This window comes from Bufo gargarizans, chromosome 6 (genome assembly GCF_014858855.1).
Source record: "Bufo gargarizans isolate SCDJY-AF-19 chromosome 6, ASM1485885v1, whole genome shotgun sequence".
NCBI classification, from domain to species: Eukaryota; Metazoa; Chordata; class Amphibia; order Anura; family Bufonidae; genus Bufo; species Bufo gargarizans.
The window spans coordinates 331,689,411-331,716,963 of NC_058085.1; the positions used below are offsets into that span (position 1 = coordinate 331,689,411).

Genomic DNA, 27,553 nt, shown 5'->3' on the forward strand with positions numbered 1-27,553 from the left:
TAAAAAAGGCTCCAGATGGCAGATATTGATTAGCACATCTGCCCGTCATAAAGCTGCTGTTGATAGATCCATTATTGGTTCTAGGGGGGAGAGTTATCAAAACTGGTGTAAAAGAAAACTGGCTTAATCGTCACTCCATAGCAACCAATCAGATTCCACTTTTCAGAGCTCCTTTGGAAAATGAAAGGTAGAATACGATTGGATAGTATAGACAACTAAGCCAGTTTTCTTTGCCATCAGTTTTGATAAATATCCCCCTATATGTCTATATTACTTTCCTGGTCTGCGAAGGGGATAAAGAGATCAGTTGTCCCACAAGGAAACAAGATGTCGGGAAGACGACAGCCAGACTGGTCCGGCATGATGGAGGCAAACAGCCCGAACTCCTGACTGTGCTGGGGGAGCATGTACATGAGCTCTTTGAAAAACTGCAATACTATAGTATAGTTTCCATTGTGAAAGACTCAAATGCACCTGAGCCACAATGAGAAAGTTTTTTTTTTCTAATTTTGTGATATTCCAGGGATTGGACTTTAATGAAATTAACCTCTCTGTGCCTTGGTGCGATGTGTATGGAATGGACTTTAACGTAATTAAACCCCAGGATAGCCAGCAAGTTCACTTATGGACTGTTTAAGCAAAACTATCTTTGCTCATATTCACCCGTTGTGTAGATGCATCTGGTAATTTCATTGACAGCTATCTGATGCTTAAATGGTCATTAACCTGTCAACTAACTTTGCATGAATGAACATTACAGGTGAACATGAGAAACTTTGTAATATAGCTTTTCAGAGAAAATGTCTCTTTCTACCTCTAGTAGCTCATTCCTTCTTCCCCAAGACATGCAATTTGATCCTTCAGTGAGCGGAAATTTGTGCATATACTACATTCCATATATTACAATGATTTGTCCTCAGTTAAATTGTTTACAACGGGCAGTATACTGCCGACAAAGAAGCATTTGCTCATTTGTCAGGGGATCAGCAGCACATTTATACGCGGCAATTACTGTGAAGGAGACTTTGGTTAAATAAGTAATCCCCAGTAATGATGCTGATTCTTGACCCATGTAAAAGGGCCTTTAGCAGAGAATGTTAGTTTAGGATAGAGGAGAAAAAAGGCATTTTCTCCGATATGATATATTTTAAAGTTTCTTATAATCACCTGTAGTATTGATTTAAGCAAAGTCTGCTGAAAGGTTAGTGGTCATTTGAACCCCTCCCAACATCCGCCATACATGTACAGAGGATGTCAGATCTCTAAAGAAGGAGCCCACTCAAGAGCTCAGTGGGATCCATAGCAGCCATATGCCTGCTGTTTTACACAGCAGACACTCAGTGGCAGAGTCCGAGACTGGCAATGACTCTGATCACTGACTTTTTACCAATTGTGGCCACAGCATCTGATTGATCATTTATCAGGAGCACTGCGTTCCCAGTGTCTGAACGGCTCTCCTGCGACAAGATCTTGGGAGATGGAATAGAAAGTGATCAAACACACCCTCATGCAGCCATTTTGGAGTGTGTGTGACTTTTTAAATCACATTTTATTACTTTTTTGGGGTAAGAGAAGAGATGAAAAAATGGCAAATTGGCCATTTTGACCCTTTTTCCGTTACGTCATTAGCAGTATTGGAAAAATATTTTTATATTTTAATAGTACAGGCATTTTCGCACGTGGTGATGGCCATGATGTTTATATTTAATTTTCTTTATTCTACGGAAAGGGGGTGATTTAAACTTTTAGATTTTTTATTTTTTTTATATATATATTAAAGTTTTATTTATTTTTTTACTTTTATTTTTTTAATAATTTTTAATCTCGCATTTGAGCCTACAAAATATATATTTTTTAAACTCTGAACAATCATGGTCCTTTTAGACCAAGGATTTGTACAGAATTGCTCATTTCCTGCTGGCCAAAATAAGAATTGCAGCTTCAATTCCCTGGGTCTCTTCAGAGAGACCCAGCATATTGAATTCAATTACCGGCATCCTCTTTGGCCACAAAGGATGCCGGTAAGAAGCCAGGAAGCGCAAACTTCTGGGTTTTTCACCCGTTAGATGCCATGATCTCACTTGATCATGGCATCTAAAGGCTTTAATGACTGCGATCGACATTATTGCCAGTCGCAGTCATTAGCCGCGGGTCTTTGCTGTTTGAAACAGTGGATACCCGCCGGCCATGCTGCCCGCTACACGCGTGAGCGCCATGTTTGCCCATCGCTCCAGCAGTAGCAAAGGGGTTAAGACTACATCAAATGCAATTTTAAATGCTGCCATTAGAAAGTATATCTTGTCCCGCAAGATGTACCATATAAAAGTTAGGCTCTCACAGATGCTGCCGGTCAGTACAGGAAATGCAGTAAGGTATACACAATCCAGAGCTCGAACCAACCTGCAAACCGAAAACATTAACGACACTAGATTTAAATATTAATTTATTTGCATGTGAAGCATACCAAAAAATAGGTTTCTGTGCGTTAAGAACAGCTTTATCCTGTCTTAAGACGAGCCCTTTCTGACATGTGCAGCTTTATTAGGTCCTTGTTGCATTCAGTGCTTAACATGAGTTCATAAAATACGTGGACTGATGCAGCACACGAGCCGTTACATCAGTGTTCGTCCGTATTGGCAATTTTTGGCACATTCCTTTGACTGCAATTCCAGCATGTTAACACTAGAGGGCCCTTAACCCTTGCTAATGTCTGATGCATGCAATGTCCACATCAGGCCACTAGATGTCAGAGCTTCCCTATACGTGCAGCTGGTCATGCAGCAGAGAAAACAAAATTCAAGAGAGCAGTTTTTTTTTTACTGGATTTTCTTGCTACGTCTCCCACAAAAAAGCTCTGTCTGCAAGCATTTGCGCCAACTTCTGGTTGTAGGGGTGATAGAAATCAATCAGAATCTGTCTGGTGTGAGGAAGCATAGGACCCAGGCTGCAGTCTTCAGGGCGACGGCTGTTTGAGGCTTGCTTCTGGGTTACAGAGGCTTCCTGTTTTACACTCAAGGGCCCTGCAAGTATTAAAATATGATTTAATGCAATTCACAGATCTCCAGTTCCTGTCTCCAAGCAATCTCCTTCCTCTCGTTTTTTGGCGAGCATATTACAGCCAGACTGAAATATAATTTTCCACATTGCTCTCTATGCCTGTGCCAGCCATAGGTGACTATAACGGGAATCAATGGCAACTGTACAAAAATGTCAGCTCTGCTTAAACACTTAGTTTATGCGTGGAGTAAAAGGCGGCAGATTTTTAATGCACCAATTCTGTAAATTGACCTGCAGTGCCGGATGTTACTTCCATGCTTGAGCGAAATTCACAGTAAAATCTGCTGCAGAAATTCCTTCTTGTGTGGCCGTATCCTTAGGGTACATGCACACGTTCAGGATTTATGTGCAGAGAATCCGCACTGAAATCCGCAGGGAAATCCATGCGGAAAATCCATGCGGAAAATCCGCATCAAGTGGTGAGGATTTGCATGCAGATTTGTGTGAATGGAGAAAATTCGGTCTGGAACAATAAAATCAATTGAGATGCTGCAGATTTTAAAATCCACACTGTAGGTCAAAATCTGCACACAAAAAAAAATAAAAATATCAGAATCATATACATGTTAAATTCAAATTCTCATATAATACAAATGTGCATGACCTACGGTGCGGATTTTCCGTATGCAAATCCGCATGCAATCCTGATTGTGTGCATTTAGCCTTAGGGTGCATCTACATGTTCCGGAATTGCTGCACAAAATATCGGCAAATTCACACCAAATTATGCCGATTTGTTTCTGGATTTCTGCTTCTGAAAGTCGTGGGGGAAAAAAGTTACTCACCTTCCCTGGCTCCCCTGCCTGCTCTGATGCTGATCTTTATCAGTACATAAAAGTCCTAGAACTGACATAAATAGCTCAGTTCCAAATATTCATTATCTCCAACCCAGTATAAACAAAGAGCAACTGAGCCAAAACCATTATACCATAAAATTAATTTTTATTACGTCTGTAGAACTAAAACATATAAAAAAAAGTGACCCCCAATTTATGTGGAGATAGGATACAAACATAGGGGGTTGGACCAGTAACACCATACAATAAATGCAATTCTCTATAATACTCGTTATACTAATGGCACTGTGATATATAAACTGTGTTCATTACACAAGCCCTGGCTCTAGCCTAAATGACCATAACTGGAGTAACTATCTACAGTGCTGCCCATAATTATTCATACCCCTGGCAAATTTTGACTTAGTTACTTTTATTCAACCAGCAAGTAATTTTTTGACGGGAAATGACATAGGTGTCTCCCAAAAGATAATAGGACGATGTACAAGAGGCATTATTGTGGGGAAAAAACATTTCTCAGCTTTTATTTACATTTGAGCAAAAAGTGTCCAGTCCAAAATTATTCATACCCTTCTCAATAATCAATAGAAAAGCCTTTATTGGCTATTACAGCAATCAAACGCTTCCTAGAATTGCAGACCAGCTTTTTGCATGTCTCCACAGGTATTTTTGCCCAATCATCTTTAGCAATGAGCTCCAAATCTTTCAGGTTGGAGGGTCTTCTTGCCATCACCCTGATCTTTAGCTCCCTCCACAGATTCTCAATTGGATTCAGGTCTGGACTCTGGCTGGGCCACTCCAAAACGTTACTGTTGTTGTCTGCTAACCATTTCTTCACCACTTTTGCTGTGTGTTTTGGGTCATTGCCATGCTGAAATGTCCACTGATGCCCAAGGCCAAGTTTCTCTGCAGACCGCCTGATGTTGTCGTTGAGAACCCTCATGTATTGATTGCTCTTTTTTCATGGTGCCTTTTACTGTGATTAGGTTCCCTGGTCCATTGGCTGAAAAACACCCCTAAAGCATTAGGTTCCCACCACCATGTTTGACAGTGGGGATGGTGTTCTTTGGGTTGAAGGCTTCTCCTTTTTTACGCCAAATGAAGGAAACATCATTGTGACCAAACAATTCAATTTTTGTTTCATCCGACCATAACACAGAAGACCAGAAGTCTTCTTCTTTGTCCAGATGAGCTTTTGCAAAGGCCAAGCGAGCTTGTGTGTGCCTTATCTGGAGAAGTGGCGTCCTCCTTGGTCTGCATCCCTGGAACCCAGCAGTGTGCAGTGCGTTGGATTGTCTGCCTTGAGACATTGCCACTAGCAGAGCCCAGATTCATCAGGAGTAGTGTTGAGCGAACTTGTGTTTTAAGTTCGGCGTCTAAAGTTCGGGTTATCGAAGTATCCCGTTATGGATTCCGCCACCACGGACCATAACGGAATTTAGAATCCATAACGGGATACTTCGATAACCTGAACTCGAACTTTAGACGCCGAACTTAAAACACAAGTTCGCTCAACACTAATCAGGATGGCCTTGGTGGTGATCCTTGGATTCCTTTTCACCTCTCTAACTATCCTCCTGGCAGCACAGGTGTCACTTTTGGCTTCCGACCACGTCCTCTGAGATTTTCCACAGTGCGGAACAACTTGTATTTTTTGCTCAATTGTAAATAAAAGAAATAAAAAGATAAAAGTCTCTATAAAAGATACTTGTCCTCTCTAGCGCTGCAAATCCAAAAGACAATGTGGGAAAAGTCCGCTATGTAGGTAAATGTGGAGGAGGATTGCGCTGCAGGAAAGGAATCTTCTTGTAAATGTAAGTTCCCTTGTGAAAGTCTTAAACCATTGGGATCACAGACCAACTTTACAAACCTTCACTGGTATGGAAATCTGTGGTATAGAAAAAACGCACTATGGTGTAGCGAGTTCAAACATCTAACGCACCATGTGAACAGGATATACTCACAGGATTCCAGATGGGTAAGTGCACGTAGAGATCTAAAAGATGTTTCCTATATGGCTCTGCTGAGAGGAAAACACTATAGTGTAGTATGCAAAGACACGGTGCACGCCTGCAAGATGATTGTACTTACAGAACTTCTCTGGAAAAATGCATGAAGGATCCTGGCAAAATCTTCACAGGCAGCTGGGCAGATCGAACAGACGGAGGTCCAAGGACGTCGGTATAGGAATTTTTAAATATCAATCAGCCGATTGAATACTCCTACACCTAGATGGTAACGGACCACAGCTTTCAGAATAATCTCGGTAGAGGGATCGCAGATGTAATACGCACCAAGGGGTCAGATGAAAATATATTTAATATACTTGATAAGAACAAAAAGTTACAGCTAAAACTGTTTATAAAATATCTCTAAAAAGCCCGACCCGGGTTTCGCAATGCTGCTTCGTCTGGGGCATTGATAGGTAACAGGATACCGCTGGGTTTTAAATTAGCAGAAACACCTCCCCCATCCCACGTCATGAACATCCAAAAGACTGGGCATGGAACAAACATAATTAGACAGACTAAAATTGAACAAATAAAATACAGCAAAAAGACAGAACCTAATAGACTGGCGAAAATAAAAAATAAACAATAAAATAAACGTTAAAATAAGCAAGCATTAACGTCGCACTCAATATTTAACCCTTGCGGTTGGATGGTGCCCAGAAGGAACATCCACTCCACCTCTTTTTTATTTATTAAGGCAATGAAATCCCCTCCTCGAATTGGGGTGTGTACTAATTCTAAACCAAAAAACCGCAAACCTTTGGGATTTTTATTATGATAGATCTTAAAATGTAATGAGACACTATGGGTCTCAAGACCCTTTTTGATATTGCGGATGTGCTCCTGCACCCGAGTTTTTAGACTCCGTGTGGTTCTGCCAACATATTGGAGCCCGCAAGGGCATTCCAACAGATAGATTACACCAACATTATTACAGGAAAAACGGCCTCTAATTTTCAAGGTAGTGTCTTTTGTTTTTTTAATTAAAATGGTGTCTACAGATCTTGCTCGGTCTTTTAGGTTGCGGTTTTTGCATGCTAGGCAAAAACCGCACCATGTGAACCTGCCTTTATTGGTACTAGTAAGATTTTTATTTTTACTAGTGGCAAGACTGGCACTACGAACTAGTTTGTTGGTAAGATTGTCCGCTCTTTTAAAGACTACAGGAGGCCTTGTTGGCAAGTCTTTTTTCAGAATAGGGTCATTTTGAAGGATATGCCAGTTTTTTTGGATCATATTTTTAATACAGCCCATTTTGCTATTATATTGGGTCAGAAATGTATATTTAAAATCCTTAAAAATCCTTTAAATAAGGATTTTAAATATACATTTCTGACCCAATATAATAGCAAAATGGGCTGTATTAAAAATATGATCCAAAAAAACTGGCATATCCTTCAAAATGACCCTATTCTGAAAAAAGACTTGCCAACAAGGCCTCCTGTAGTCTTTAAAAGAGCGGACAATCTTACCAACAAACTAGTTCGTAGTGCCAGTCTTGCCACTAGTAAAAATAAAAATCTTACTAGTACCAATAAAGGCAGGTTCACATGGTGCGGTTTTTGCCTAGCATGCAAAAACCGCAACCTAAAAGACCGAGCAAGATCTGTAGACACCATTTTAATTAAAAAAACAAAAAGACACTACCTTGAAAATTAGAGGCCGTTTTTCCTGTAATAATGTTGGTGTAATCTATCTGTTGGAATGCCCTTGCGGGCTCCAATATGTTGGCAGAACCACACGGAGTCTAAAAACTCGGGTGCAGGAGCACATCCGCAATATCAAAAAGGGTCTTGAGACCCATAGTGTCTCATTACATTTTAAGATCTATCATAATAAAAATCCCAAAGGTTTGCGGTTTTTTGGTTTAGAATTAGTACACACCCCAATTCGAGGAGGGGATTTCATTGCCTTAATAAATAAAAAAGAGGTGGAGTGGATGTTCCTTCTGGGCACCATCCAACCGCAAGGGTTAAATATTGAGTGCGACGTTAATGCTTGCTTATTTTAACGTTTATTTTATTGTTTATTTTTATTTTTATTTTTTTCGCCAGTCTATTAGGTTCTGTCTTTTTGCTGTATTTTATTTGTTCAATTTTAGTCTGTCTAATTATGTTTGTTCCATGCCCAGTCTTTTGGATGTTCATGACGTGGGATGGGGGAGGTGTTTCTGCTAATTTAAAACCCAGCGGTATCCTGTTACCTATCAATGCCCCAGACGAAGCAGCATTGCGAAACCCGGGTCGGGCTTTTTAGAGATATTTTATAAACAGTTTTAGCTGTAACTTTTTGTTCTTATCAAGTATATTAAATATATTTTCATCTGACCCCTTGGTGCGTATTACATCTGCGATCCCTCTACCGAGATTATTCTGAAAGCTGTGGTCCGTTACCATCTAGGTGTAGGAGTATTCAATCGGCTGATTGATATTTAAAAATTCCTATACCGACGTCCTTGGACCTCCGTCTGTTCGATCTGCCCAGCTGCCTGTGAAGATTTTGCCAGGATCCTTCATGCATTTTTCCAGAGAAGTTCTGTAAGTACAATCATCTTGCAGGCGTGCACCGTGTCTTTGCATACTACACTATAGTGTTTTCCTCTCAGCAGAGCCATATAGGAAACATCTTTTAGATCTCTACGTGCACTTACCCATCTGGAATCCTGTGAGTATATCCTGTTCACATGGTGCGTTAGATGTTTGAACTCGCTACACCATAGTGCGTTTTTTCTATACCACAGATTTCCATACCAGTGAAGGTTTGTAAAGTTGGTCTGTGATCCCAATGGTTTAAGACTTTCACAAGGGAACTTACATTTACAAGAAGATTCCTTTCCTGCAGCGCAATCCTCCTCCACATTTACCAATTGTAAATAAAAGCTGAGAAATGTTTTTTTCCGCAATAATGCCTCTTGTACATCGTCTTATTATCTTTTGGGAGACACCGATCTAATTTCCTGTAAAAAAAAATTACTTGCTGGATGAATAAAAGTAACCAAGTCAAAATCTGCCAGGGGTATGAATCATTATGGGCAGCAGTGTGTATGTAAAGGTAAACAATGTACCAAGTGGCAGTAAGGTGAAAAGATGCCATACCCAGCTTACCCGGCGTATAAAGTCCAGCCCCTCTTCCTCAATGCGCATTTTGCGTATTATCGCTTCGTCAGTAGGTAATCCGCGGAGAGATCCTGACGAAGCGGTAATATGCAAAACGTGCGTCGAGGTGAAAAGCGGTGGCGGCCGTGCTGAGGTAAGTAAGTACATTGTGTGAGGGGTCCGGGCATATGGGGGAGCATTGAAGGGGGTCGGATAATCCCTTTAAAGGGGTTGTCAAGCTAGTAGAAATTATTTTAAAAATGTTCAGAATGGCGTAAAAAAAAAAATATATATACGATGCTCGCATCAGTGATCCCATTCTGACGATTCCTGGTCATCTGAAAGTCTCTAATTCCTTGTCCCTGTGAACACAAGAATAGTGGCCCCAACCAATCAGTGGCCGCTGTGGATCGGTTAGGAGAGCATGACTTTTTTTTTTAAAGCCATTCTGAACCTTTAAAAAAAATATACCAGGCAGACCCCTTTAATGGAGTTGTGTAACGTTAAGAAAAATAGGTCTGTTTCCCATAAACAGCGCCACCTGTGGCCACAGGTGCATTAGATCCAGGGAATGGAGGTGAACTGCAATACCACACAAAGCCTATGGACACAGGTGGCGCTGTTTCTGTAAGAATGTAGACAAGTTTTTCTACTGTCACACAACGCATTTAAGAAAACCTGATGCCATTCCTACAAGAATAGAGATAATTCTAAGCTAGGGTGGACACGCACAGAGGAGGGCCCCGTGAAAGACGAGTACAAGGGCCCTATACCCTCCATATGTCTTTCTCAACTCACCATTTAAGAACTGTGAAATTCATTGGCTTAGTCTCTTACATGCAGTCTAATAGACAGCCAGAAACCACTCTCTAGAATGGCACTGCCACCTTTTCCTATTACCCCTGTACAGCTGCGTGGGTGGCACATGGTATACCCGCCCTGACTGTGGCTACCACCCCTAGAGCAAACTCGGACCTTACCTAGATTCAGGAATCCGTACACCAGCCTCATGCTCTGGGTGATATTCGCTGCGTGATCTTCCAGGCGGAGTATGAGAAACTGATCCAGATCAAACACAGACAACCAGTCCCATAAATATACCACATAGAGTCCGACCTGAAGACGAACCTGGGAAAACAGGACAATTTAATTAATCTCCTTGGCGCCAAAGCTGAACCTCCACCTGTATATTACAGCACTGCGAAAACTTGTCTATTAGTGGGAAATGATTACTTTATGAGCAGAAGCAATGCTACCACTAGGGGGAGCCCACTGCATATTACTTAATACTAGTGGAGAAATCTATAGAAGCGGTATTAATATGTATGCAGTGAGCTCCCCCTAGTGGCGCCTGCTGTACTCACTACGACCCTGCCATGGTAGGCAGTTTAGTGCCAGGTCTCCCCATTATGTGCCATGGATCCATGTATAAGGCGTGTCTCTGATAAGAGAAGTATATTCCTGTCTATACAAGTGAACACATGCATGTTTTACATTTTTTAAAATGTTATTTGTATAGGGGAAAGGGGGGGGGGGGGGTAATAGGAAATGCAGGACGGGATACAGGGAGATTCCTATAGAATGCATACAAAATGTAGATCCAAATACTGTACAATTATCTATAATAATAAAATCCCTGTGTTAGTGCGCTGTGTCTGTGTCACCAGTTTTTCACTGGGCATGCGCGCCGCCCACAGCATTGGGCCGACCAATCAGGTCACGGCACTGACACTGCTTCAAATAACTGTTTAACCCCTTCCATGCCGAGGTCCTTAGGGACCGCTGTCTGGAAGGGGCTAACCATTGGGCCACTGCTCTGCCCTGGCAGCGGCCTGATGCTTAAAGGGCTAATGCCCCCCCTTTCAGGATGGCAGAGCGGCAGTGGGGGTAGAGTGTTAGCTGTAATGTACAGCTAACACTCTGCTTGAAACAGCCGACATCGGTGCTGGTACCGATGCCGGCCGTTTAACCCCTTCAGCCGTGGTCCATAGGGACCGCTGTATGAAGGGGCTAACCATCGGGCCGATGCTTGAAGGGTAAACTGAGGGAGGGAGCTCCCTCCCCCATCAGGCCGTTGCGCTGTGGCAGCGTCCCGATAAGTTACTATTGCAACCGGATGCCTTCACAGGCATCCGACTTGCCGTGGTATATCTAAACCTGATCAGGCTCCTACTAAAGGCAGGAGCCTGATCAGGTTTAGGCCTCTTTCACACTACCGTTTTTTTCTTCCGTTTTGTGGGCCGTTTTTTGCGTTCCGTATACGGAACCATTCAATGTACTCCGTATGCATTCCGTTTCCGTATCTCCGTTCCGTTGAAAAATAGAACATGTCCTATTATTGCCCGCAAATCACGTTCCATGGCTCCATTCAAGTGAAAATACGGAAATGCATCCGTATGTCTTCCGTATCCGTTCCGTTTTTTCTGAACCATCTATTGAAAATGTTATGCCCAGCCCAATTTTTTCTATGTAATTACTGTATATGCCTTAGGAAGAACGGAACGGAAACACAACGGAACCAAAAAAAACAGAACAACGGATCCGTGAAAAACGGAACGCAAAACACTGAAATCAACTGTAGTGTGAAAGAGGCCTTAGTGTGAGTTCAATACACTGCTGTACACTAAACAGTGTACAACAGTGTATTGTAAGTCATCAGACCCACTGGATCTTCAAGAACCAAGTGGGTCTGGGTCCAAAAAATGTAAAAAAAAAAAGTGAAAAAAGTAAAAAAGAATTAAATAAAAACCTTCCTATATCCACACAATTGGTTAAAAATGTAAAAAATTCAAAAACACTTAACATGATGGAATGTTTTTAAAAAAAAAAAGAAAGAAAAACTATGATGGAATTGCAATTCTGGCCACCACACTTCCCAAAAAATTGTATAAAAAGTGATCAAAAAAAGGTCATATGTATCCAAAATTAGCACCAATCAAACCGTGACCTCATCCCAAAAAACAGGATTAAAAAAAAAAATATATGTTGTGTAAATCCCCCCCAAAAATATATATATACATACACACACACACACAGTACAGACCAAAAGTTTGGACACGCCTTCTCATTCAAAGAGTTTTCTTTATTTTCATGACAATGAAGGCATCAAAAACTATGAATAAATACATGTGGAATTATATACATAACAAACAAGTGTGAAACAACTGAAAATATGTCATATTCTAGGTTCTTCAAAGTAGCCACCTTTTGCTTTGATTACTGCTTTGCACACTCTTGGCATTCTCTTGATGAGCTTCAAGGAGGTAGTCACCTGAAATGGTCTTCCAACAGTCTTGAAGGAGTTCCCAGAGATGCTTAGCACTTGTTGGCCCTTTTGCCTTCACTCTGCAGTCCAGCTCACCCCAAACCATCTCGATTGGGTTCAGGTCCCGTGACTGTGGAGGCCAGGTCATCTGGCGCAGCACCCCATCACTCTCCTTCATGGTCAAATAGCCCTTACTTTCAAAGTTTTCCCAATTTTTCGGCTGACTGACTGACCTACCTTCATGTCTTAAAGTAATGATGGCCACTCGTTTTTCTTTACTTAGCTGCTTTTTTCTTGCCATAATACAAATTCTAACAGTCTATTCAGTAGGACTATCAGCTGTGTATCCACCTGACTTCTCCTCAACGCAACTGATGGTCCCAACCCTATTTATAAAGGCAAAAAATCCCACTTATTAAACCTGACAGGGCACACCTGTGAAGTGAAAACCATTTCAGGTGACTACCTCTTGAAGCTCATCAAGAGTATGCCAAGAGTGTGCAAAGCAGTAATCAAAGCAAAAAGGTGGCTACTTTGAAGAACCTAGAATATGACATATTTTCAGTTGTTTCACACTTTTTTGTTATTTATATAATTCCATGTGTTAATTCATAGTTTTGATGCCTTCAGTGTGAATCTACAATTGTCAGTCATGAAAATAAAGAAAACTCTTTGAATGAGAAGGTGTGTCCAAACTTTTGGTCTGTACTGTACATATATATATATAGTAAGGGATCACCTCTTATTTGGGGGTCGTTCTCACAGATACGACTTTAGGACACCAGGTTTCAGGTCCAAACCATGCATTTATTGTGCACACTCCAACCAATACAGGTTATCATGAAGTCGCAACTTCACCTAACACATGTGACATCCACATAAAATAATAAAACACTTGCCCGGCTAGGCTCTAACTAACACAGAGTTTCCTGACTCACCCAAGTCCTTGTTCACACCCTGTGAACACGTGCGGCTTTCTCAGCCAATGTCCCACAGCCTCCTGGCTGTACAGAGGACAGTACGCTCACTGTCTCCAGTCCAGTGTCTCAGCACACATGGGGAATAGTGGTCTCTCAGCCCTCCTGGCTGGGACCACACAGAGCCTCCAGGCCTCTGTCCACAGGCAACACACTCCCCCCTTGCTGACACCCTGGGAGGTGCTTTGTGCCAGCCTGATTACTTCCAGCTGGTCTCACCTGTGGTGGAATAGGGGTGTGGACCGAACTATCCACCCCTTCCTTGCCTCTAACCTGTGTGAGACCTGTCACTGTCTCACAATATATATATATATATATATATATATATATATATATATATATACACACACACACACACACAAAATGCACAACTACCTCTAGCTAAAGATTTCTATACTGCAGGAATAACCCTAATAACACGCCCCCCACACCAGCGTGCAAATCAATCAGGACACGGCGTTCAACAAGCCGCCTGCACTGCCCACACCTGCGCGCGTGCCGGCAAGCTGGTCGAAGCGCCACCATTTCTGTTCATCAGTCCCAGCACTATCAGCCATATAGAGAGGAGCCCCTGTCAGCAGTCTGACCTACCAGTCGCCTCCAGCAGTCTGTGCCAGTCGTACAGCCACCAGTCACAGTGTCAGCAGTGTCAGCCGCAGCCACCAGTCAGTGTCAGCAGTCTCAGCCACCAGTCTCGGCGATCAGCCCCAGCCAACAGTCAGTGCCAGCAGTCTCAGCCACCAGTCTCGGCGATCAGCCCCAGCCAACAGTCAGTGTCAGCAGTCTCAGCCACCAGTCTCGGCGATCAGCCACAGCCACCAGTCAGTGCCAGCCAGAAGCCGCAGTCAGTGCCGCCAGTCTCGCCCACCAGTCAGTGTGGTTAAGTTCCCTTGCCATTTATTATAGTCTGTTCCTACTAATGTTTATGCACTACTGTTCGAGCGCCAGCTATTGTAACGGGCTTAATGTCTAGTACAATATAAAGGATCAATGATGATGAACTGTCTGCTGGAGAGAACAGACGAGTCCATTGTCAGCGCTGCCTGTGCCCCCGAAGCTGCAATCCTTCACCAGCTTATCTGTATCTCTGGCCATGGGATTTGTAGAGGAAGGGATTTACCAGGATCTCGACAAATTCCCTTCAGAGGAGAACTGAGAATTGCAAACACAGAGTGCTGGAGCAGTGACATAGCCCCTCATATACCACTGGGGTGGGGGGACCTCCATTTACACGTTCTACAGACCATAACTACAACCTATGGATATAGAACATACAGACGACGCTGGACAGGTTTCAGCATTAGTATTTCCACATGACGTCACAATTCTGGAACAGCTTTTCTTAATAGTCTGCCTCTGTCATCATTCCTAGAAATGTATGAGTAAGGGCTCATGCACACGACCGGATGTATTTTGTGGAACAGAACAGCTGGCCCCTAATGGAACAGTCCTATCCTTGTCCGGAATGCAGACAATCGAATCCGTCCTGTCTCTCCTTTATGATCCACTCCTGATTTTGGTTTCCAAAACTAAACCTGGAAACCTGACCGTGTGGTTGTACCCTAAGACTCTAATGGTGACACCCAATTGTCAATTTATTCATACATATCCAGGAGGAATAACAGAGGAATGGCGCAACACACAGTTCTAAGAGAAGACGCTCCAGCACTCATATCATGGGGAATGCAGGAAAGCCGACAGCTGTATCAAGGTTCAATCTTTCCAGTCCCAGGTGGCCGGTGGTGTACACAAGTCCTAAAGTGCATGCATAATACCCTCATCTCTACCCTTTAAGTACTTAAAGGGTTTGTGCAAACCTCCCTTCCCCTCCTAGGAAGACCTGTGAAGGGAAGCATCCTTAACTTCTTCCCGATGCTGGCTCTCGGCTCCTGCACTCTGCGGCCTCTGCTGCTTCGCTAGGGTTCCTGGATGTAAACTTCCGGCTTGACACAGCTGCAGCCAATCGCAGGGGGACCTGCTCCCCTCATGTGACCAATTGTCTAGACGCAATGGGAGCAGGTCACAGTCACGGCCAGCGATTGGCTGCAGCAGTGTCAAACTGGATGTGTACAGCGAGAGAATGCAGCGGAGCAGCCCAAGCCTGGAAGACCAGGAGCGGAGAGCCAGCACTGGCAAGGAGGTACGTAAGCTTCCCTTCAAGGTCTGGCCAAGAGGGGGAGTTTACTAAAAACCCCCTTAAACTTGCACAACTCCTTTACATGGACATTAGATAAATGTCAGCTGGACCCGCTGATTTCGGTAGGACTGGCCAACCATCTAACGTGTATGGAGGTCTCCCAACTCTCCCCCCAACGGCAGAGGAGGAGATAAGGATCAAGTGCAATATGCCCGATCCTTTTGTCCTCGGGGAGATAAGCTGCTGCCTGAGGTATCTGGCATTGGCTTTCTGTCCCCTCACCGTTCACAATATAGGGCCTGTTTGGCCAAAAGATATCTCATGTACATGCGACCCCACAGACCTCCATGATTGTGAAGTTCTGTAGAATATTTCATACTGTGACAGAAGAGCAGCTGTCAATGTAATGAGAATCGGCACCGTCAGTTCTGTATGGTACACATGCATTCTAGAGAGGGTGTCGCCCCCTATAGATTTAGATGCGTTTTGCAGATTTTAATCCATACTGCAAACAACATTATTAGGAAATTGCATTATCAGCAATTTCTCAATATGACAATGTAAGAAATCATGATTGTGCAGGGCATACGGAAGTTCAGCTTCTTGCCACAACCATGCAAGTTCTGTGCTGGAGTTGCTAAAGATCCCGAACAGCCTGCATCACGACTCCTGGGACCCCCATCCATCACTGGGATGAAGGTCCCAAAGCCAGAAACAGGAGAGGGCCTGACTGCTGCTCCAATCAACTCCTCTTCAGTACAGTTAGGCTTCATGCACACGACCGTATTTCGCATCCGATCCACATTTTTTGCGGATGGCACACGAATCCATGTATATCGATGGGTCCGCGGCCCTATGTCCGTACTGCAAATTATAGAACATGTCCTATTCTGGTCCGTATTGCAGACAAAAATGGCCATTTCTAGTGATGGGAGTGAGAAATTGAGGATTGCACACGGACGTTATCCGTATTTTGCAGATCGCTCTTTTATGGACCACAATACGGACATGGTCATGTGCATGAAGCCTTATACCAAGGGTCCTCAAACTACTGTCCGCGGGCCACATGCGGCCCGCCGAGGACTCTGATCCGGCCCACCGGGTCTTTAACAGTTAACCTTAGGCCTACGCGCATCTGTTCTCCGCCTCCTGCGCCCTGGCTCCCTCCCTCCGATATCAGCTCTGCTCCGGCGGTACGTGACTGCTCACTGACGTCACGCGCCTCCTCTCAGGTGACGCAGGCGACACAGGCGCGTGACCTACAGTGAGTGAGTTAGCGCCGCCGCCCGCCAGCTTCTCATATCACCGCCCGGAGCAGAGAGAAGAACAGCCAGAACAACTGTGCGTCAGTGTGGCATTTTAATATTAACAATGGGGAGACAGTGTGTGGTGGGCATTTTTTACAATGGGGGGGTGGCGGGGCCGATGCGGGGGACATTAAAATGGCGGCAACTTGTCTGTGGGGCAAATGAAAATGGTGGCCACTGTGACAGTGGGGAAAAAAAAACGGGCAGTTAGCTGGGTTGGCATGCTCTCATTTCATACTCAAAGACACTTGGATAACGAAATGCCAGTTGGCCGGTCAACAGGTCAGTCAGAGTGACACTTGGATAATGAAATATCAGGGTGCCAGTCTGCAGAATCTGACCTATTGAAATGCAGGCTGGCACCCTGATATTTCATTATCCAAGTCTCTTTGGGAAACAATTGAGAGCATGCCAATCCAGCCAACTGCCAGTTTTCTTTCCATGGGGCAACCATGATAATAAAATAGCATCCTACTTCTATACGCATTTCCTTTCAGGCCCGTTATATAGGGAGAACCCAGTCAGGGACTGATCTGGTCTGCATAGAAAAGCCTGCAAGAGGTAAGTGTCCACGTCGGGGGGCAGAGGCCTGTAAGTGGGGGTTCTGGTTTGGAATGGCTATATAAGCAGGAAGATCCTATTTTAGTGTCATGGTTGTGCCATGGAAAGGATCTTCCTGCTTATATAGCCATTCCAAACCAGAACGACAACTGAAGTGTAAAATAGATTACTGATTGCGTTTCCTTTTCAGTGTTCGGATTTAGGACGCATCAATTTGGCCCGTTATATAGGGAGATATAACAGAACCCCATCAGGGACTGGGCTGGTCTGCATAGAAAAGCCTGCAAGAGGTAACTGTCCACATCGGGGGCACAGACCTGCAAGTGGGGGTTCATACACTGGGTGTGCGTGTGTGTATATATATATATATATATATATATATATGTATATATATACATACATACACATATACACACACACACACACACATTGGTATTTTTTTTCTAATAGCAAGTTTGAATCCCTAGGAAACAATGATGTCAAGAAAAAGAAAAATTGACTCGGAGTGTAGGATATTCAAAGAACAGTGGACTTCCGATTACTTTTTCATGCGGTATAAAGAAAGAGCTGTGTGTCTGATATGCCAGAATATAGTTGCTGTGTTCAAAGAAAACAATTTGCGTCGCCACTATCAAACTCAACATGAAGATAAATATGATTGTTTGGTCGGAGAAGTGAGAAAAGATAAAATATTAAAACTGAAACATACATTGACAACTCAGCAAAACACTTTTGTGAAGCAGAAGCAGCTAAATATTTCATCACTGCGAGCAAGTTTTCAAGTTGCCAAGCTAATAGCGCGCACTGGCAGACCATTCGTGGGGGGAGAATTTGTTAAAGAATGCCTTATTTCTGTTGCCAAAGAGATGTGTCCAGAGAAGTCCGATTTATTTAGTACAGTGAGTCTTTCGGGACCTACAGTGACACGAAGGATTGAAGAAATGGGAGACAATTTGCATCAGCATTTGCAAACCACTGCCAAAAAAATTTGCTATTTTTCCTTGGCACTCGACGAAAGCAATGATGTTCGGGATTCTGCCCAACTTCTCATTCTCATTCGTGGGACGAATGACTATTTTGAAGTCACAGAAGAGCTTGCTGCACTGCAAAGCATTAAAGGTACTACCACAGGAGCAGATATATATCTGTGAATGGTTTGGAGCTGGATTGGGCTAAACTAGCCAGTGTGACAACTGATGGTGCTCCTAGCATGGTGGGGTCTAAGAAAGGAGTAATTGCTCACATTAAACAAGAGATGGACAAACATAACCATCCTCATCCAATAACCATACACTGCCTCATCCACCAACAAGCGCTGGGTTGTAAATCACTGAAGTGGGACTCTGTTATGAAAATGGTGGTATCTTGTGTTAACTTCATTAGAGTTCATGCCAGTGGCGTAACTACCGGGGAAGCAGGGGAAGCAGGGGAAGCAGCTGCTTCGGGGCCCGGGCTGCCAAGGGGGCCCGGCGCCCCGGCTTAAATATCGTGTTCATTTTCATGTTAGTTAAATATAGTGTTCAGGGCCCCTTCACAGCAGCCGCTAGTGTGATCTAATTTTACTGTCTGCTAAAGTCTCCTGGTCTGGGATTCGAACTCACAACCTCCAATCTATTAGTGAATCAGTGGCAAAGCATTTACCCTCACAGCCATAAAGGCTGCATTACAACTGACTGTAAAAATAAATAAATACATCTATACACATGACAGCTGCCAAAACACACCTAGCACTGCTATATCTGTATATGACAGCTGTCCCTGCACACTCAGCTCTGCTATATCTCTATATATGACAGCTGCCCCAGCAAACCCAGCTCTACTACATCTATACACATGACAGCTGCCCCCAACATACCAGGCACTGCTATATCTCTATATGACAGCTGTCCCAGCACACTCAGCTCTGCTATATCTCTATATATGACAGCTGCCCCAGCAAACCCAGCTCTACTACATCTATACACATGACAGCTGCCCCCAACATACCAGGCACTGCTATATCTCTATATGACAGCTGTCCCAGCACACTCAGCTCTGCTATATCTCTATATATGACAGCTGCCCCAGCAAACCCAGCTCTACTACATCTATACACATGACAGCTGCCGAAACACAGCCAGCTCTGCTACATCTATACACATGACAGCTGCCCCCAACACACCAGCACTGCTATATATCTATAGGACAGCTGTCCCAGCACACTCAGCTCTGCTATATCTCTATATATGACAGCTGCCCCAGCAAACCCAGCTCTACTACATCTATACACATGACAGATGCCTAAACACACCCAGCTCTGCTACATCTATACACATGACAGCTGCACCAGCACACTCAGCTCTGCTATATCTCTATATATGACAGCTGCCCCAGCAAACCCAGCTCTACTACATCTATACATGACAGATGCCCAAACACACCCAGCTCTACTACATCTATACACATGACAGCTGCCGAAACACAGCCAGCTCTTCTACATCTATACACATGACAGCTGCCCCCAACACACCAGCACTGCTATATATCTATATGACAGCTGTCCCAGCACGCTCAGCTCTGCTATATCTCTATATATGACAGTTGCCCCAGCAAACCCAGCTCTACTACATCTATACACATGACAGATGCCTAAACACACCCAGCTCTGCTACATCTATACACATGACAGCTATCATATATAGAGATATAGCAGAGCTGAGTGTGCTGGAACAGCTGTCATATAGAGATATATCTGAGATACTGCTATATCTGTATATGACAGCTGTCTCAGCACATTCAGCTCTGCTACATCTCTATATATGAGCAGCTGCCATGTGTATAGATGTACACTTAGCCAGCTATAACAGTAGAAGTCTCATATTTTTTCAGTCAGCATCAAGGCAGCTCCTATGGTCTAGTGGTTAGCTGTTCTGCCTCTGAAGCAGAAGGTCGTGGGTTCGAATCCCAGCAGACTCTTTTCTGAAATACAAGCACTGAGTCCATATAAGGACATACAGGGCGGGACACAGGAAGAGGCTGCATCGCATCGCTGACATGGAGGTAAGTAGAAGTGTTTATTATTTTTTTTTTAATACCCGACTGTTACTGCCATGGGGGGAGCGGAAGGCACCTGATACTGGCACATGGGGGGAGTGGGGTTGGCACCTGATACTGGCATGGAGGGGGGGGGGGGGGGGGGGAGAGGCACCTGATACTGGCACTTTTTTTGTGGTGGTGGTGGTGGGGGGGGAAGATGGCACTATGATACTGGGACATGGGGGGGGGGGAGGCACCTGATACTGGCACCTGGAGGGGAGAGGGGGGGGGGGTTGGCACCTGATACTGGCACATGGGGAGGGGGGAGGGAGAGAGGCACTTGATATTGGCACTTTTTAGTGGGGGGGGGAGATGGCACTATGATACTGGGACATGGGGGGTGAGGAGAGAGGCACTTGATACTGGCATGTGGGGGGGGGTTGGCACTATGATACTGGCACATGGGGGGAGAGGCACTTAATACTGGCACTTTTTTGCGGGGGAGATGGCACTATGATACTGGCACATGGGGGGAAGAGAGAGGCACTTGATACTGGCACATGGGGGGTGGGAAGGAGAGAGGCACTTGATACTGGCACATGGGGGGAGATGGCACTATGATACTGGGACATGTGGGGGGGGGGGGGGAGAGGCACTTGATACTGGCACATTATTGGGGGGCATTATGGGGGACACTAGGCTGGCAGCCTATCAGAGGCCGGACACTGAGGGGCATCTACTGGGGCACTATATATGGGGCATTTTATACTGGTACATTTTGGGGGGCACTAGCAGGAAGGGGGGAGAGGAGCACTATGGGGGAATTTACTGGGGGCACTATATAGGGGTATTTTATACTGGCACATTATGGGGGCACTATGGGGACATTAGCTCAACTGGGGGCATTACAAGGGTGTATTTTTTGCACTGTCACATTATAAGGAGAATTATTACTACTGGGGGGGGGGGGGGCATTATGGTGGGTTTTATTACTCCCCCCATGGTATGACCCCCTAGTAGCAGCACCAGCCTCTCCCTGCTCTGCTATCCCTCTGCCCCTTCTCCAAATCCTTATTATAAAATCTTTCTCATTAGGATAAAACACAACATCAGCTCCGCCGAGCCCCCGGCCAAAGTGTGGAAGTGGCGTCCGAGACCCCCAAGGGCCGAGCCAAGTAACTGTAAGTGTTCATGTGGAGTATGTTTATGTTATGCACATATAGCCTACACTGTGCCCCACAATATACAGTATACCGCTACACTGTGCCCCACAATGTACAGTATACCTCTATACTGTGCCCCACAATGTACAGTATACCTCTATACTGTGCCCCACAATGTACAGTATACTGCTACACTGTGCCCCACAATATACAGTATACCGCTACACTGTGCCCCACAATGTACAGTATACCTCTATACTGTGCCCCACAATGTACAGTATACTGCTACACTGTGCCCCACAATATACAGTATACCGCTACACTGTGCCCCACAATGTACAGTATACCTCTACACTGTGCCCCACAATGTACAGTATACCTCTATACTGTGCCCCACAATGTACAGTATACTGCTACACTGTGCCCCACAATATACAGTATACCGCTACACTGTGCCTCACAATGTACAGTATACCTCTATACTGTGCCCCACAATATACAGTATACCTCTACACTGTGCCTCACAATATACAGTATACTGCTACTGTGCCACACAATATACAGTATACCTCTACACTGTGCCACACAATATACAGTATACCGCTACACTGTGCCACACAATATACAGTATACCTCTACACTGTGCCTCACAATATACCGCTACACTGTGCCACACAATATACAGTATACCGCTACACTGTGCCTCACAATATACCTCAACACTGTGCCACACAATATACAGTATACCGCTACACTGTGCCTCACAATATACAGTATACCTCTACACTGTGCCACACAATATACAGTATACCGCTACACTGTGCCACACAATATACAGTATACCTCTATACTGTGCCACACAATATACAGTATACCGCTACACTGTGCCAAAGGAGTGGGGTTTACACAGGAGGAGGGAGGTGCGAAGCGCGCTGAGGGGGGCCCTTACAAATATTTGCTGTGGGGCCCAGTCACTTCTAGTTACGCCCCTGGTTCATGCACTAAACCACAGACAATTTCAGGAATTTCTGTCTGAGCTAAATGTTGCCTATGAAGATGTTCTGTACCACACAGAAGTCCGTTGGTTGAGTCGAGGGAGAGTTTTGAGACGTTTCTATGACTTACTTCCACAGATTACAGCTTTTCAAGTACCAGAGCTCAATGATGCAGAATGGAAATGGCACCTTGCCTTTCTGACCGATATAACAGAGCTACTCAACAGTTTCAATCTGCAACTTCAAGGAAAAGGGAAGCTCATCTGTGATATGCAATCACATGGGAAAGCATTTGAAGTAAAATTAGGCCTCCTCATCAAACAAGTGAAGGAGGAAAACTTCTGCCGTCTCCCCACAACTCAAAACCTGTTAGCAGAAAAACCATTGGTTCCATTCCCAAACAAAACAAAACATGTGTGGATTCACTGGAAACTTTGCAAAAGGAGTTCAGATTTAAAGAGCTTCATCTCCATGAACAGGACATACAGCTTCTCCGTAACCCATTTTCTATTGACATTGAAAATGTGGATACAATTTACCAAATGGAACTGGCTGAACGGCAGAATTGTGACTCACTGAAAGACGCATTCAAGTCAAGCAGCCTTCCTAATTTCTATGCATCTCTCCCCTCTGAGACATATCCTAATCTCAGGAACCATGCACTCAAACTGGTAACCATCTTTGGCAGCACTTATGTCTGTGAACAGACTTTTTCAAGAATGAAACATCTGAAATCTCCAACCAGATCTCCAACTTGCATCACTTGTTACGACTAGCAGTGACAAATATGGAACCGGACATTGACCATCTCATTAGCCAAAAGCAGGCCCACAGTTCCCATTGAAGTACTGATAAGTCTGCTGATTTATTTTAACTTTACAAATTTATATTGTATTTTTCACTTCAAAATAACATATGTGCAGTGTGCATTGGAATTTGGTCATAGTTAAAGGGATTTTCCCATCTTGGACAATGGGGGCATATCGCTAGGTAGGATATGCCCCCATTGTCCTATAGGTGTGGGTCCCACCGCTGGGACCCGCACTGATATAGAGAACGGAGCCCCGAAAGTGAAGGAGGACGCACTGCGCATAAGCAGCTGCCATCCATTCATTTCTATGGGGCTGCCGAAAATAGGCTATTTCCGCCAGCCTCATAGAAATGAATGGGAGCATGGGCAGTGCATGCGCAGTACACTCCCATTCACTTTCGGGGCTCCGTTCTCTATATAGGTGCGGGTCCCAGCGGTGGGACCTGCACCTAACGATATTCCCCTATTGTCCAAGATGGGAATACCCCTTTAAAAAATATAGTCCGGCCCTCCAATGGTTTGAGGGACAGTGAAGTGGCCCCCAGTTTAAAAGGTTTGAGGACCCCTGCCTTATACAGTGAGATGGGGCTTGAATGGAGCAGCGGTCAAGGCCACCCTGCTGATTGCCTCCGCCCCATAGACAGTCGGGGGAGCAGAGTGCATGCCCATCCGCCACTCTATTAAAACTTCTTCTCACAGGGGGCTGGGACCCTTGATCTAGCGATCGGTGGGGATCTGAGCACTGGGGCCCCCGGTGGACAGGGGAGGAAGTGCTTGGCTTTCACTGCTGAAACTAGCATTAATGGAGTCCATCTGGCTCTCCACTGCAGCGGTATTACTGATGATGTCACGGATCTCCATTAAAGCCAGTGGAGTCGGGGTCACGAGGATGCTAGTGTGAACAGAGCTTAAACTTGTGCTCCATGCTCATTCTAATAGAATATTCTAATTAATCGTTCTCTGCACATCGAGGGAATAGAACCGCTCTGCCGCCAGGCTGGAAGCAGTAGCAGATGCGCCGTATTCCCCGGGCACTGATTAGAACAGATGTCGGTGGCCTTGGATGTGTACACAGAGGGCCCCCGGGGGGCGTCACATACCGGCAGCGTGTTGCTGAAGGTGGTATTGTAAGCGCAGGAGCGCAGGGAGGAAGCTTGAAGGCAGCTCTCAAACATCTGCAGCGACTCATTCACTTTGTCGTTAAAATCCTCCGCCGACTTGTTCGAAATGGCAAAGTACAAATAATCAGAGTAGAGCCTGCGAGGAGAGAGAAGAGCGTCATCAGGATCAGCGGCGACCAGAATAGAAGGAAGCTTTACAGCTCGGCAGAAATAGATCCTCTCCCAGGTTCACAGTCATATGTCCTATGTGCAGATGTAGCAGAGCTGAAGGTGTCAACCAGAATTCTCACTTTACACTGAAGGCGACAACAAAGTGCAAAAATGTATTAAAGGGTTTCTGTCACCAGATTTAACCCTATTAAGCCAGCTGACGTTAGCGATGTGCATATGTCAGCTAAACCTAACTAGTCTATTCCTTCTTTTATCTATGCCCCCGTTACGCCAGAAATCGAACTCCTATAATATGCTAATTAGCCTCTAGGAGTGGGGGGGGCGCACTGTTCCTGCTCCTAGAGGCTCCGTTCTCCCACCAAGTCCTGATTAACATGACTAGGCAGTGCTCGCATCTGTCTGCCAGCCCTGTGCTCTGGTGAAATCTCGCGGCGTTCAGAATTCGGCGCAGGCGCGGTGAGGAAGCTGGCAGCCGGCAATTGTCTTTCCCTCACGGCGCCTGCGCCGAATGCTGAACGGCGCGAGATTTCACCAGAGCACAGGGCTGGCAGACAGATGCGAGCGCTGCCTGGCCCTGTCAATCAGGACTTGGAGGGAGGCGACAAAGGTGGGAGAACGGAGCCTCTAAGAGCGGGAACAACGCCCCCCCCCCCTGCGCTTAGAGGTTAATTAGCAAATTATAAAAGTTATATTTCTGGCGTAACAGGGGCCTAGATAAAAGTAGGAATAGGCTAGTTAGGTTTAGCTGACATAAGCACATCGGCTAGCTGTCCTTTACATACAATTTATCTGTGTTTTTACTGGGGGTTTTTATAGCATTTTGCGACACTTGTCATGTCATAGGGACATATCGGTAAGTGTCTAAGTGCTGAGACCCCCAATGACCTCTACAACAAGGAGAGAGAAGCGCTCACACATCGCGCTCTCCTATCGCTGCAGAAAGTCTATTGGCCCATCTCAATTCCGTCGCGATATGCAAGCGCTTCTCTCTCCTCGTTGTAGCGATTGGTGGAGGTCTTAGCACTCAGACTCCCGCAGATCAAAACCTTTTATATGTCGCTATGACATAAAAAGTTTTGCGAAAGCTCAGTGACCCTTTAAGGGTAAGTGCACACAGCAGTGTAGTGTATGCGGATTTTCCACGTGGATTTTTGTGCTGCGTTTCTGCACCAAATCCACACCAAATTCTGTATGTGTTACTTGTGGATCTTGCCACGGATTTACCGCAGATCTCACCTCCCGCATTACAATAGGTGAAATCTGATCATAAACAACTGACATGCTGTGGATTTCAAAATCTCCACAGCAGGTCAATTTCCACACCATGTACACAAGATTTATCATGTAGAGGAAATTAATACAAGGCACTTACTAATGTATTGTGATTGTACATATTGCCTCCTTTGCTGGCCGGATTCATTTTTCCATGACATTATACACTGCTTGTTTCCATGGTTACAGACCACCCTGCAATACATCAGCGGTGGCCGTACTTGCAGACTATAGGAAAAAGCACCAGCCTATGTGTGCTGCCATGGTCGCGGTCACCAGAGAGGTCAGCATTTTTTCCTATTGTGTACAAGCACGACCACCGCAGCTGGATTGTAGGGTGGTCGTAACCATGGAAACAAGCAGTGTATATGATGGAAAAATTGATCCAGCCGGCAAAGGAGGCGATGACAATACATTAGTAAGTGCCTTGTATTAACTTTCTCTACATGATAAATGCCACTTGCTGAAGTGCCAAAACCCCTTTAAGCATGCATATTTCTTCTGCAGTGAATGATACTGGAAAAACTCCAGAGAAACTGCATACCTAGGGCATGAAATGGCAAAAACGGCAAAGCAAAAAAATGTAGTGCATTTCCAAATATACTATACACTTTAAAGTAACAACTGGAGATTTAAAAAAAAAAAAAAAAAAAAAAGCCGTGAGAACGAAAAAAAAACCTAAACTGCGATATTGTGCTGACAAGTATTATGTGAGGACATCAGCAGATGCAAGATATAAAATTACAGTGTTGAAAAAAAGTTATTTTGTACACCACTGACTGCCAAACTGTACTGCCGGGCAGAGATTTTGCATCTAAATTCATTTTTTTAAATGATCTCCTCCAAAATAAATGCAATTTTCCAAAACATTTATTGTATGTATAGTGGTGAATAAGGATATGCATTTATTTAAGCACATGGCTGTGTTACAGAAATACTGTCTTCTTTATTTTCCTTTTGTTGTCAATGTAGTTGAAACATGGAAACCATCAGCAAGTAGGCGGTCTACAGCTGACCGGCCTTAAAGGGGTTATCCAGGAATTTGATATCAATGACCTATCTTCTGGTTAGGGTATCAAGATCAGATCGGAAGGGGTCTGATTTCCAGCACTCCCGCTCACCAGAACTCCAGCCAGTTCTGCGGTCTCTTGCAGCTTTCCTAGCACAGCGCCGTACACTGTATAGTGGCTGCGCTTGGTATCGCAGCTCAGCCCCATTCACGTCTATGGGACTGAGCTGGGCCTAGGCCATGTGATTGATGAACGTGTCGTCACTGGCCTAGGGAAAGCAGAGAGAAGGCGGCGGCGCTCCTTCTCAAACAGCTGATCGGGGGGATAGGTCATGAGTAAGAAAGTCTTGGAAAGAAAACCCCTTTAAAGGGGTTGTCTCATCTCAGACAATGGGGGCATATAGCTAGGATATTCCCCCATTGTCTGGTAGGTGCGGGTCCCAGTGGACCTATCGGAGCTCCGCCAAGTGGTGGCTAGAGGACTCCGGTCCGGTCACCACCAAGCGCTCTCCCCATAGAAGTAAATGGGAGCACACCGCGCATGCCCAGCCACTGCTCCCATTCACTTCTATGTGCACGACGGAAATAGCAAAGCCAGCGCTCAGCTATCTGCTATTTTCGGCAGCCCGATAGAAACGAATGGAGGGTGGTTGTGCCCTCCACCACTTTAGGGGATCCGTTCTGAGTGTAGCATGCTCGGCCACCCCTCCATTCATTTCTATGGGACAGCCGAAAATAGCACAGCCCTGGTTTGACTATTTCCCATAGAAGTGAATGGGAGCGGTGGC

At 44.8% G+C, this 27,553-nt stretch overlaps 1 protein-coding gene across 3 annotated transcripts in view; it reads right to left on the bottom strand.

The window, feature by feature from the left end:
* Positions 1-2,426: 2,426 nt before the first annotated feature.
* The window catches only part of CHST15 (carbohydrate sulfotransferase 15), a 103,108-nt gene continuing 77,981 nt past the window's right edge, over positions 2,427-27,553 (bottom strand). For all 3 annotated transcript variants that reach the window (XM_044299063.1, XM_044299061.1, XM_044299062.1), the window contains exons 6-8: positions 24,293-24,449; positions 9,942-10,089; positions 2,427-3,020 (exon numbers count right to left, since the gene is read on the bottom strand). In XM_044299063.1, the coding sequence (XP_044154998.1) occupies positions 2,833-3,020; positions 9,942-10,089; positions 24,293-24,449 (493 nt within the window). In that variant the 3' untranslated portion in view covers positions 2,427-2,832. The remainder of the gene's footprint in view (positions 3,021-9,941; positions 10,090-24,292; positions 24,450-27,553) is intronic.